Genomic DNA, 13401 nt, shown 5'->3' with positions numbered 1-13401 from the left:
GTTTTCTGTTCTGTGACGGTTGTTCATGTCCCTTGTTTGTTCTGAACACTGAAACGGAGCAGAAGAATCCTCCGTATCAAGCAGTTTCTTCGGTTTTCCAGCATCTATTGTGTATTTAAACCCTTTCCAGCAACGACTGTATGATTTTGAGATCCATCTTTTCACAACTGAGGGACTCAAGCTATTTAAAATTGGTTCAATCATCCACTGATGCTCCAGAAGGGAACACGATGCATTAAGAGCATTAAAAGCTTTTAAACAGGGTGAACATGTCCAAATTTTGTTCATACTGTTAAAAAAAAAAAAAATAAAATAAAAAATAAATAAATATATATATATATTAAATATAACTATTTAATTTCAGCTTTTTAAATATATATATATATATTTAATATATATATATATTTTTTTTTTTCTCCATTTAGTGCTGCCCTTCAAAGCCAACAAAAGATACTTTCCCAGAAGACGAATTAATTCCAATTTATCTTGATCTTCAAATTCAATAATAATATAACTATTTAATTTCAGCTTTTTAAATAAACAAAAATATTTGTACTAGCCTTATATTTAATTACAGGTACGCATCTCAAGGCCTAAGCTTAATCAATCCTAAACAGCATCCTAAGCTCGCTTCTAAACAAGATTGCCTTGTTTGCAATCTCAGTCAAATCTATCAGGATCTCTCAATCGAGGCCCTATCTTTTCACTGCGAGTGAATTCACTTCTATAAATGCGAAAGAGACGGTCGGAAACCCGAGCGCCGAGGATAAAGAAGGGATTGAGGAGAACAGGAGGGAAGAATGCATGGATGAAGGGGGAGGGAGGAGGCAGGCAGAAAAAGACTAAAATAGAAGGTTTGATCAATAATTCAGACTCTGAGGAGCATTATTATTTCATCAGCAGCACTGAAGTACAGCTGCAGCAGAGCGGTAACCTGACAGTAAGAGTGCTGCGTGTCCGTCCTTAACACTCATCACAGATTCATCTGGACGCTCACCGCTTCAGAGGTCACATGCGTGACACGTCCGGTGTAGAAACGTTGCGGCTCGAGTCTTCAAGTCGAGCTCCTGCTCGTGTTCAGGGTCAGCGATAAGCTCGAGCACACAATAACGAAGTCCGCGCCATCCTTCGGCGTTTGCCTCCGAACATGAATTATTCCTCAAATCGTGCTTTTTACTTCACCGCGGTGATCGGAGCACCCTGGCAACCACACAGCGGTGCGCCCCTTTTGAGGCCATGCACAACAGAAACAACGGACAGCACAAAATCACGACTTTATTAAAGAATTTGTGCGATTGTGTGCCGTTTGTGCTTCCGGCCAAAATAAGCTGAGAGTCATGGTGCGTTTAATCTGGATTTGATGTGACATGTCGGTTCATTATGAATGTGAACTGGGAAATGTTTCGTTCCCGCCTCAGATTTTCGTTTTGCGACTGCTGGTGAACGTCCAACAGACGCTTTGTCCAAAAAGATGGCATTTTTTCACTTTACCAATACCATGCAGCGGTTTCGTCGATTTTCGTTGCTTAATAAGCTGCAATAGTCGAGAAAAATAGATGCAACTTATTATTGTCATACAGTAAGAGTATAGTAGTATATAGAAATTTATATAAATAATAATGTAAACTTGTCTAAATCATCTTTTTGCAATGGGACTACTTTTATAGGTGTGTGTGCAATATATAGTTTCCTCCAGGTGATTAAAAATAAAAACTTGTTCAGATATATGTATTGATAACACAGTTTTGATTATGTGGCGCAAACAACATTACAGCAGCAGTTTAAACATGTTTTGATTGTTTAAAAGATAATAAAATAAAATCTTGTTTCTGGTGAAACACATCCCCTCAGAAAATTAATCATAGATTTAATGAAAAAAAAAACATGGTAACCACAAACTGGCATTGGCTTTGCTTTACTAGCCGTAGTTAACCATGGTAATTGTCGCAAAACTGTAAAGATTGTGCTCAAACGTGATGATCTGGATAAAAAGATTTGCTAACCCGCTCCGAAGTCCCGATCTGAATCAAATGATTCGTGCCGCATGCTCCGATGTTCCAGTTTGAATCAAAAGATGCACAACCCCGCTCTGATCTAAATGAAATGATTCATGATCCACACTTCCAGTTTCAATCTAAATCAAATGATTCGCAGTGAGCACTGCAAAGTTCCGATCTGAATCAAAAGATCAGCGAACCCGCTTCGAAGTCCTGATCTGAATCAAATCATTCACAATCCATGCTCCAGAGTTCTGATTTGAATAAAAGAAATTAACAAACCCGCTTCAAAATTCTAAACCGAATCAAATGATTCATGATTCACACTCCAAAGCTCCGATCTGATTGAAATTACTTGTGAACCCGCTCCAAAGTTCTAATTTGAATCATATGATTCGCGAATCTGCTTCGATGTTCTGATCTGAATCAAATCATTTGTAATTCACACTCCAAAGTTCAAAACTAAATAATGATTCACAAATCACACAAAATCATGGCTTTGCTACACTAATCCGAAGTTTCGATATGAATTAAATGATTTGTGATATGTTGTCCAAAGTGTCGATCGGAAAATAAAAATCTCAATCTGAATCAAATGATTCACAACAGGCGCTCCAAATGTACAATTTAAAAGCGTTTTCATTTTAAAACGGTTACGCCTAATCTGGAAAATCACGTTTCAGTGTAAACAGAGCAAAACGAAGATAGATCCTCGACGACCATGTAAACAAAATTATCGCACGAGTTGTTGTACCCATAGATATGCTCATTCCCAGCAAACGCGTAACATTGTCCCAACGTTAGTTTTTGGTTTAAAAAACGTTACAGGAACGTTTTTTGGTTTTTGGATTTTTTTTGCAACCAAAAATAACGTTCCCAGAATGTTGCAGGTTGGTTATTTTAAAAATTACCTGTACGCAATGTTCCCTCGTGCTTATTTTATTTATTTATTTTTACTGTAAAACTATATATAAAACTATATATGCAATTAAAATGTTGCAGATGTTTTTTTTTTTTTTTTTGTTTTTTTTTTGCGGAATGACCTATGCAGATCCCTAACATTTGTTTATTGCAGAATTTATTAAAATACATAAATTAGAGTAAACCACGTTTTAATTTATTTAAACCAGGGTTAATCCGTATGATCTGCACGCGCACCCGCTTTAACCTGTCTTCAAAGGAGAGCGCGGAATTTAAAAAATAACGGTCGTTTTGTTGTACTGGCTGAACGACACGTTCGTTTATCGATTTATTTGTGTAATTATTACTCAAAATTAATACTATTATGAGATTAAATATGATTCCGGAGGGATCTGACATGCCTAACTGAAGAGAGCATGATGTAAAGACAGCTTTTTTTGTTTACGGGTCAAAAGAATACTATCCCGCTCTACAAACTACATTTCAGTGGTAAGACATAAAAGTAATTCCTTGTTTTAATTTAAGTATTTTTTAAGTGAATTACATTTGTGAATAAATATCATATTTTGTAAACCATATTGTGCTGAAGAAATTATAAAAGCTAGGTAAATTGCTCTGTAATGGACAGATTTAATCTTCATCTTACATGCGACATTAGTTGATGTGCTCAGTTTATTATTATTTATTAAACAACAGAGAAAAACAAAATATGCTTTTCATGATAATGATTAAATGCCCGTATGGACCCTTTCAATGGCACTTTATTTTGTGTCGTGTGTTAAATGATTAACGACGTACAGCGGACTCATTCTATTGGAGTTAGAATAACGTTAGGGGAACGTTAGAATAGCGTTCTACAAACAAGTTCTATTTTCTTAAAGAAAACTTTCCTGGCTAACCAAAAAATAACGTTCCCAGAACCTTCTGGCAAACGAGATTTGTTTGTAGGGTTTAATCGCCCCCCCAAGCACACAAACCCATATGCGATCTGAATAATAAGGATCTGCGTATACATAATATCTATAGTTGTACCTGAATGAGAGGTAATGTGACTTGTGTTTTAGGTTGTGTAGTATAAACAGAAATTGTTGCTGAAACGCAAGTGTAAACAAGAATCATTTTCATTCTAATACGCTGTAAAACGAAAATGCACTAGTGTGCTTTTAAGTCCAGATCTATATAATTATTTGCGACCCATCATCTCAGTATCGTGAACCAGCTACGATGTTGCGATATGAGTTTTGTTTTCCACAGGCAGCTGGTTTTAGTGTGCTGGTGTGTGTGTGTGTGTGTGTGTGTTCGTCAGGGTCCTCGAGAAGCGTCAGGAGAATGGAGAGACGATCGAGTTGTCGGCAGAAGGTCGTCCAGAGCTGCAGGAGGAGAAGGAGCTTCCGGTGGTGGACTGCACGTGTTTCGGTCTGCCGCGCCGCTACATCATCGCCATATTATCAGGCCTGGGCTTCTGCATCTCTTTCGGTATCCGCTGTAATCTGGGCGTGGCCGTGGTCAGTATGGTGAACAACCACACCGTCTACAGAGAAGGCAAGCCGTACGTCGTGGTAAGTGGGAGCACGATTTTCCAGAACCTTCTTTGATGCCAAACTTACCGTCGCAGTCAGGCCACAGTTTCGTGTCTTTGTTTATAGTTTTTTAACTTGTATTAAGCATCGAAGGAACTGAACTTTCGCAAGACAGACCCAGAAAAAATATTTGCAATTTTTTATCAAGGTAAAGAAAAATGTTTAGTCTATTCTTTTTGTTGTTCTCCTATTGAATTCTCTGTTGAATGTTAATTTTTTATCTGTCGTGAAAAGATATGGCAACCAACAAATAAATAAATCTCCATCCAACTAGATTTTCTGCTGTTGATTTTGTATATGAAAATCTATATATATATATATATATATATATATATATATATATATATATATATATATATATATGTGTGTGTGTGTGTATATTTTTTTCTTTCCAAAGAATAAAAATACTTTTAGTTAACTAAACTAAAAGGTAATCAACTAAACTAATTCAATACAGTATCATCAAATGATTGCATAATGTACACGTTAATTTATTTGGTGCATTTTGTTAATGACGATAACTTTTAAGCATGTTTTGGGCAATGCAGTTATACTTGAAGCATTTTTATGCACTTTTTTTTAGTTTATTTGTTCATCAAACCAACCGTGTCTGTGTTTCAGAAAGCTCAGTTCTCCTGGGATCCAGAGACTGTAGGAATGATTCACGGCTCGTTTTTTTGGGGATATATAGTCACTCAGATTCCTGGAGGTTTCATCTGTCAGAAATTCGCAGCTAACAGGTCAGTCATGGTGTCACTGAACGCAGGCGTATAGAAGAATCAAACGCTCTCACACAGCAGGTGCTCCTCTGTTTTTTTTTTAGGGTTTTTGGTTTTGCGATCGTGGCCACGTCCATCCTGAATATGATGATTCCCACAGCAGCACGAATGCACTTCGGCTGTGTGATTATAGTCAGGATACTACAGGGGCTGGTGGAGGTAAAGAAATATGTACTAGTACTATTACTGTGCTCAAAAGCGACACTCTGCATGCGATGCTCTGATAAACTAGCTTCTGGCTTCCGGTTGAAGTGTCACTATAAAGGTTTGAATGTGTTGTTTGATGCAGTAGTGCTCTGGTTATAGTCTATGACTTCATCTGCTGTCGTTGTCATTGCTGCCGCTGTCAGGGCGTATCTTACCCAGCATGCCACGGGATCTGGGCGAAATGGGCGCCGCCCCTCGAGCGAAGCCGATTGGCCACAACAGCGTTCTGTGGTGAGGTCATTATTTTTAGCAGTTTAATATCAGTGGAAAGCTGTCAGTAACCTTTAATCATTTTAATTATCGCTACGTTAATTTCTTGCTGCCTTAAATTTTTAAGTATGACTAATAAGCTGTTTGTTATTTCAATATAAATTACATTAAACTGGATTAAATGAGTTGTTTGTTGAAAATTAACTTGCTAATACATGCTGCAATAACTTTATAGTTCATATAATTTTTACAGTGTAATAATAATAAAAATACTACTACTACTACTGTTATTATAAATATTATGAACACTGAGTAATATATTATTGTTGTTGTCTAATTTATTATTATTGATAGTCTTTCAGTGTTAATAATAATAATAATAATTATTATTATTTTCATGTTGTTGTTTTTGTTGTTATTAACACTGAATAACTAAATATTATTGTAGGTGTCTATTTTTTTCGATTTTGATTATTTCCCATTGATGATTGTCACTTTTTTTTATTCAGTAGTAGTAAAAGCAGCAGCAGCATATAATTGTTATTAATATTATTATGAAAACTGAGTAAAATATAATCATAATAAATATTGTTATTTTGATTAGTCAGTGTTTGTAATAATAATAACAGTAATCAAAGGATTATTGTTTTTTTATTTTAATATTATATGATTTCTTTAATGTGTGTGTTTGTGTGTGTGCACTGGTATATGTGTGTATAATGACATGGCTACTATAACATAAACATGGTTTATGAGGAAACTTCCTGTGTCCCCACTAAACGAAAGTGTTAAAAACCCCACAAAATTAGTTTTCTATAAGGGGTAAGTTTAGGTGTAGAGTTTGTTTAGTATTATTGTAGGTTGATAGAAAATACAGTTTGTACAGTATAAAAACCATTACGACTGCAGAGGCCCTGTAAACCACAAATGCAAGTGTGTGTGTGTGTGTTTTTTACTAAAACGTACTACAGTGTAGTTAGCATGCACTGATGTGAAGTGTGTGTTTGTCAGGCTCGTACGCAGGAGCAGTGATAGCCATGCCGTTAGCTGGAGTTCTGGTTCAGTATTCAGGCTGGTCCTCGGTCTTCTACGTATACGGTGAGGAAAAGCAGCACACGCATGACACTCATCTTATCTGCTTATGATGTTTCATCATGCTCAGGTCACTCATTAGTGCCCGTTTCTGGTGGTTTCTCTCTGTCTGTAGGTAGTTTTGGCATCTGCTGGTATTTGTTCTGGATCCTGGTGTCGTACGAGAGCCCAGCAGCTCACCCCACCATCACTCCAGAGGAGAGGAAGTACATCGAGGACGCCATCGGAGAATCGGCTGGACTGATGAACCCGCTGACGGTACGAACACAGCTTTATTTAGTGATGCTAGAAACACAGCAGTCCACTCTCTCCTCTCATTCTCCTCTCTGCAGAAGTTCAACACTCCCTGGCGACAGTTCTTCACGTCCATGCCCGTCTACGCCATCATCGTGGCCAATTTCTGCAGGAGCTGGACCTTTTACCTGCTGCTCATCAGTCAGCCGGCGTATTTCGAGGAGGTGTTTAAGTTTGAGATTAGCAAGGTGAGAGAGAGCAGCACGCAATCGTCTCGAGTTTAGATGTTTAGATGTTCCCCCTGGACAGAGACTGAACAAGAGCAACTGAAGACTTTTGATGAAATCTCAGATGTTTCTCCTGAGAAAAAGACAGAAGAAATCTCAATATTGTCTCAAACTGGGCTCTGCAATCAAAGGTTTTCAATGATAATAATAATATGAATAATAATTTAATTAGTGTTAATTATTCATTTTTATTGTTAATACAAATATTAATAATAATATTTTGTGTTTGGGTATAGAGTTTATTTATATAATAATAATTTAATTAGTGTTGGCTATTCAGTTTTAATAAACATGAATAATAATAATATTTTGTTATTGTACTCTATTAATATAATAATAATAATAATAATAATAATTGTGATGATGATAATAATAATACTTTAATTTAGTGCTTGTTATTTAGTGTAAATGTTAATGTGTTAATGTTTTAGTGTTGGTCATTTATATAATAATAATAATATTTAGATTCTTGTTGGTTATTGAGTGTTCATCATTGGTAATAATAAGAGTAATGCTTTGTGCAGTGCTCTTAATAATCATCCTCATCATTATTGATGGTGGATCATGCATTTTTAGCTCTGTACTCTCACTGAATGATGACTAGTGGTATTTTAGGAGAAAGATGTGAAGCACACGTGTCCCTTCAGGTGGGAATCCTCTCAGCTCTCCCTCATCTGGTGATGACCATCGTGGTGCCGATCGGAGGACAGCTGGCCGACTACCTGAGGACTCACAACATCATGACCACCACCAATGTCAGGAAACTCATGAACTGTGGAGGTGAAGCCTGCTTTCATTCTGGAGTCTGCTAGAAATGAGCCATGAATGTCATGTGACTGACCCCAGCGGAGCTGCTGATTGGCTGACGGAGCGTCACATGTTCTGTGTGTGTTCAGGTTTCGGGTTGGAGGCCACGTTTCTTCTGGTCGTGGGTTTTTCTCACACTAAAGGAGTTGCCATCTCCTTTCTGGTCCTTGCTGTTGGATTCAGTGGTTTCGCTATCTCAGGTAAGAACAAACACCTTCTTTCAAAAGTCAGAGGTCGGTGAGATGTACTTTCGTATTTTGTACAAAAAAAATATGAAGCATCATGACTGTTTATAGCATTAAAAATAATAATAGTAAATGTTTTTGAGCTGCAGATCAACATATTAGAGAATGATTTCATGTGACACTGAAGATTGGAGTGTTGATTCTGAAAATTCAGCTTTGATTACCGGAAAAAATTACATTTTACAATATATTCAAACAGAAAAGTGTTTTTCAAAAGTGCAATAATATTTAAAAAATTTGACAGCTTTTACTGTATTTTTGCTCAAATAAATGCAGCCTTGGTGAGCAGAAAAGCATTCAAATGAATTCAAATTTTTTACTCTGTCCAATCATCCAGGGTTCAATGTCAATCACCTGGACATCGCTCCACGTTACGCCAGTATTCTGATGGGCATCTCTAACGGCGTTGGGACGCTCTCTGGCATGGTGTGTCCTCTGATTGTCGGTGCCATGACCAAAAACAAGGTACTGACTTTAATCCATAGAGGAAGAGAAAGAGAGCGCTTGTCGTGCTTGTGTTTACAGCTGATTCATGCTTCTACATACAGTATAACATCTACAGAGATCATGTGTTGTTTTCCTACCTCTCTGGCTTCCTGTCATTATATTACAGCATCTTTTCTCATTTTCTTCTCTTTTCTGTTCACTGGGGCGTCACATTTCATGCAAAAGTCAATTCTAGACTTTCCTGCCATTCCAAATTAGAGATGTTTACATGATCTGAAAGGTCATAACATGTACATTTTGATATATATATATATATATATATATATATATATATATATATATATATATATATATATTATATATATATATATATAATATTGTGTACATGATTGAATGCATACATACATACATTCACACACACATAAACTCCATTCTCGTCCTGTGTGTTTCTCTGTAGACGCGGGAGGAGTGGCAGTATGTGTTTCTCATTGCATCACTTGTTCATTATGGTGGAGTTATCTTCTACGGTGAATATTTCTGTCCATTTTCTTCCATCCATCTCCAATTCTACTTATCTGATGTGTAAATTTACTGTAATTAATTGTGTTGTAATTTGTTGTGTAGTATGTGTGGTACTTTGGATGAAAGTATGAATCTCATGAAGAAAGTGATCTCTTTTTGCCTCTCCCAAAATAAAAACGCAACCTAATTTTGCATAAAATGTTTATTAGTAATAATATATTTTAATATTATTATTATTATTATTATAAATATTAAAAATACATATTTTTTTGTAAAATTTATTTAAATTCTAACATTGTTTATTTTTTTGACACTTATGCAGGAATGAAAACTATCCTGTTATTATTTTTGCATAAAATTATCAAATTCGACCATGGCATATATTTCTTGTTTCAAAATTAAAAGTATTTTATGTTATATATTAATATTTTTAGACATTTAGGAGTGAGGCTACCCTGTGTTATTGTAGTTGACCATAAAAACCTTTCCCATTTTTTTAAAAACATTTCATATAAATCTTAAAATTAAAGAAAATTATGAAAAAAGAATGTGAAAGAGGGTTTTTTTAATAATTTTTTTGTGAACAATTGTGTGGTCCTACAAGTAGAATAATTATTATTAATTTAGTTACCTTGCTGCACTAAAAAATAAGCTATATATACATATAATATATAACTAAATAAAATTCAAATATTAATAACTGGATACATTTCAGGACTGTTTTCGTGATGTTCATACCTGCTGAATGAATAAATGACTACAAATCTCCGCTCACAGTGATGGTTTGTTTTCGGTTAGGCCTATTCGCGTCAGGAGAGAAGCAGCCGTGGGCGGAGCCAGAGAACATGAGCGAGGAGAAATGCGGGATTCTGGGAGAAGACGAGCTGGCGAATGAAACAGAAGAGCTTTACCGCTCAGCGGGCGGCGGCTACGGAGCCACCATCCAATCAGGTGACCCCAATGGGGCGGGGACTGGAGGGGGCGGAGCTGGAGGAAGCTGGGCCTCAGACTGGGACAAAACAGAGGAATACGTCCAACCTGTGGGAACAAACAGCTTCCTGTACGGAGGAGAGGGCAGCGAGCGGATGATTGTGAGGCTCAGAGATCAACAGTAAAGCTGGAAGGGAACGGGAGGCTGGAAAACAAAGACTGAATAATCCTCCCCTACAGAAACTGACTGGAACGGAGGAAGAGGTTTTGACCCAAACAAGAAAAATAACATAGCTTACTTCAAATCTTGAGTGTGTATGTGTCCGATCTGAGTGCATGTGGACATTTACTAGGCCTGAAATGTGACCAGTCAAATGTTTGGACGTTCAAAACATAATTTTAATCCTTGTGTCCAAACGTTTGACTCCCTGGTCCTGTATTTTAGCAATCATCAAAAGTTGAGCGGTACTACGTTTATGAAATATTCTGCCTAAATTGTGACAAAATTGTAAATGGTGGTTCCTACCAATGAAGTCCTCTTTTGTAGAGCTAAAGTATAATTCCAATTATAAAATGAAACCAGATTTAGGGATTTGATCTCATGTGCCAATACTGTGAGGTGTGTGTAGTATTGGTCCCTTTTCAATGAGAATCTCCTAGATTAATACACATTGAACTACTAGCAGTGTTAACTACTGGGATGAGCTTATAGAAGCGTACTTTGACTTTGATAGCGAATTCTCTTTAACCATTCATTTTTTTGATCTTTTATTTATATTTTTTATGTATTTAATCCGTAAGAACATAGTAAAGAACATTAGTCATTTGTATTAACGCTGAAATATTTCTTTTGTTTCTAATTTATTTAAACTAAAAATCATGTTCAGCCTTTATTTTATTTATTTTTTGGTTCTAAGTCCGACGAAATCGATGCCAAGCGCTGACCGAAGGGCTTCCACTCAAAGTGAGCAGCAGGACATTAAAAGATCGCTCAGAGACCGTTTCCGTTTCACCGTTTAGCTGTTGAACTCACGTATAGATGAAGACAGAAGCATAAATCGGTAGTTGAGAAGACAAAGCAATAACACAGTTTAACTCAAATTAAAGTCAGATGTTATTCAGCACTTTCTGTCTTTCCAGCATGGCACGTGACTCTCATGTACTCACACACACATCAGCATATTAAAGATGTAGTTCACACAAAAATGAAAGTCATCATTTGCTCACCCTCACAAACCTTTATGACTTTATTTATTTCGCGTAAGAATCTCTTGCGCTTTGCATAAACTTAAATCTTGTGACAAAATGTCATTTCACAGCCCGTGATTAACCAAAAATGAATTAAATTGGGAATAGAAGTATTTCCCAGCAATAAAAATATTTTTAATTGGATTTGAAAATTGGATTTTGCTTTTATATAGGAATTTTTTATATATTCATTTATATGATTTTAATTAAATGATTCAATTTCATTGTGAAGAATTTTCTTGCATCAGAGCTTTTTTTTGTAAAGAAAAAAAAAGGAGCATTTTTATTAGGTGTCTGTTCATATGAGGTCGTATAGACTGCTGTTATGATGATTTATGATGCTTTTTAAGACTCGCTGTAGTTGTATGTAAATGAGAATCTAGCACATTTTATTAAATGACCTTCTTTAGTAAGCCATGCAGGTTTGGAACGACATGAGAGCGAGTAAATGATGACAGAATTTACATTTTTGGGTAAACCGATCCTTTAGTGTCAACCAAGAAGCAGATCCCATAGAAATGACCTGATATTTCTGTGGTTATCTCTCTGAATAATTAAGATAAGGCGATTCACTTATGATGAAATACCATCTCTCTCTTTAGAAGGATGAGTTTGTAACACATCACTGCGTTTGTGTCTTTTTCTTTCTTGGGGCTTGTTTCCTGTGTATTTGTTCTATGTTGTGAAATGTGAATGTATAAAAAAAATCTTGTGATAAAGCGACTTACATGATTAAACTTCATTATTGTGATCATTACTATCAACGCTGAGACTTAAAGCCAAACTATTATGTCATTCTTTATAATATAAAGCTGTTTGTTTAAACAATATCCTTTTATATCAAAGAATCAGATCATTTCAATACATACTTTTCACGTCAAGTAATCTTGGAGATCTTCATTTAGATTTTGGATCCGCATTTATCATTTCTATTGTCATCGTCGTGTATGTAGAATCTGTTTGATCCATAAATGGTGGTCAAACTAAAGCTATGAACGTCAGCAAGCACTGATTTCGTCTCAGGTTACACTGAAGAAAACAGACGGTGGCCTAAATGATACACTATTTGATTTGTAAGCTAAGCAGTCTGTCATCAGAAAGCAGATCAGTCCTGCAGGGCCCTCTTGTGGTGACCTGGGTTTGATGATGGACGAGTGAAGACAGACTGAACTACGGTTGCACTGCAGTAAAAAGTGTAATACCGTACAATGCATTCAGTTACGCAGCTGTGCTCTATTCAGTGCACATCTGCACTCAAACTGAAAATGCAGTGAAAGATAAAAGTGCATTGCTGTTTTACAGTTCTCAACAGCGATTTATGAAAGGAACATGCATTGCTTAAAAACACTAGTAGGATTAAAATAGAAAATAAAAGATAAATCAACGAAAAGCTTTTTAGATGAAAAAGTCGTCTTGAGACATTGTTTACAAGCTCGATGGTCTTGATGTGTTTCTCACAAACATTTTGGTTTCAGTTTCACAGGATGCTAAGTGACGCACTGGAGTGCTGTGGATTATTGTGATGCTTTTATCAGCTGTTTTGGACCCATTCACTGCAGAGCATCTATTGCTAAAACAGCGGTGGGATACTGCATTTCTCCAGTTTGAAGAAATCGATGAAGAAACAACCTCTTCTATATCTGGCCTGAAGGTGAGAACATTTTCATTGCTACTCCTTTAAAGCATTTTCACGTATCCCAGTAGTGAGGCTTATTTTATTTCACATTGATTATTATTCTGTTACCTCTATTGCATGCGAAAACATGCGAAATCCAAACAGGACCGTTTTATCACTTTATTGTGAATAAATAAATTGCGTGATGAACCCAGTCAGTCGCACTTAAATTTCAGAAAGCGTTTAGTGAAAAAGTCTGATGTACAAGTCGCAAAATGTA

General features: G+C 36.2%; 1 protein-coding gene and 3 gene segments (V, D, J or C); 3 read left to right on the top strand and 1 right to left on the bottom strand.

The window, feature by feature from the left end:
• The window catches only part of slc17a7b (solute carrier family 17 member 7b), a 16300-nt gene extending 4052 nt beyond the window's left edge, over positions 1-12248 (top strand). Inside the window, exons 2-13 of one of the 2 annotated variants that reach the window (XM_043226124.1) lie at positions 4225-4477; positions 5120-5238; positions 5322-5436; positions 5628-5715; positions 6706-6792; positions 6902-7044; positions 7119-7268; positions 7955-8087; positions 8204-8314; positions 8697-8824; positions 9264-9333; positions 10127-12248. In XM_043226124.1, coding sequence (XP_043082059.1) covers positions 4225-4477; positions 5120-5238; positions 5322-5436; positions 5628-5715; positions 6706-6792; positions 6902-7044; positions 7119-7268; positions 7955-8087; positions 8204-8314; positions 8697-8824; positions 9264-9333; positions 10127-10443 — 1714 coding nt within the window. In that variant the 3' untranslated portion in view covers positions 10444-12248. The remainder of the gene's footprint in view (positions 1-4224; positions 4478-5119; positions 5239-5321; positions 5437-5627; positions 5716-6705; positions 6793-6901; positions 7045-7118; positions 7269-7954; positions 8088-8203; positions 8315-8696; positions 8825-9263; positions 9334-10126) is intronic. The other variant, XM_043226125.1, reaches the window with a different exon arrangement.
• LOC122329698 overlaps positions 1-13401 on the top strand; it is a 610329-nt gene that overhangs the window by 451584 nt on the left and 145344 nt on the right.
• Positions 1-13401, top strand: part of LOC122329697 — a 601685-nt gene that overhangs the window by 449166 nt on the left and 139118 nt on the right.
• LOC122329696 overlaps positions 1-13401 on the bottom strand; it is a 603783-nt gene that overhangs the window by 453782 nt on the left and 136600 nt on the right.

The sequence above is a fragment of the Puntigrus tetrazona genome, chromosome 24 (assembly GCF_018831695.1).
Source record: "Puntigrus tetrazona isolate hp1 chromosome 24, ASM1883169v1, whole genome shotgun sequence".
Classification (NCBI taxonomy): Eukaryota; Metazoa; Chordata; class Actinopteri; order Cypriniformes; family Cyprinidae; genus Puntigrus; species Puntigrus tetrazona.
This window is presented reverse-complemented; position numbering and strand designations above follow the sequence as displayed.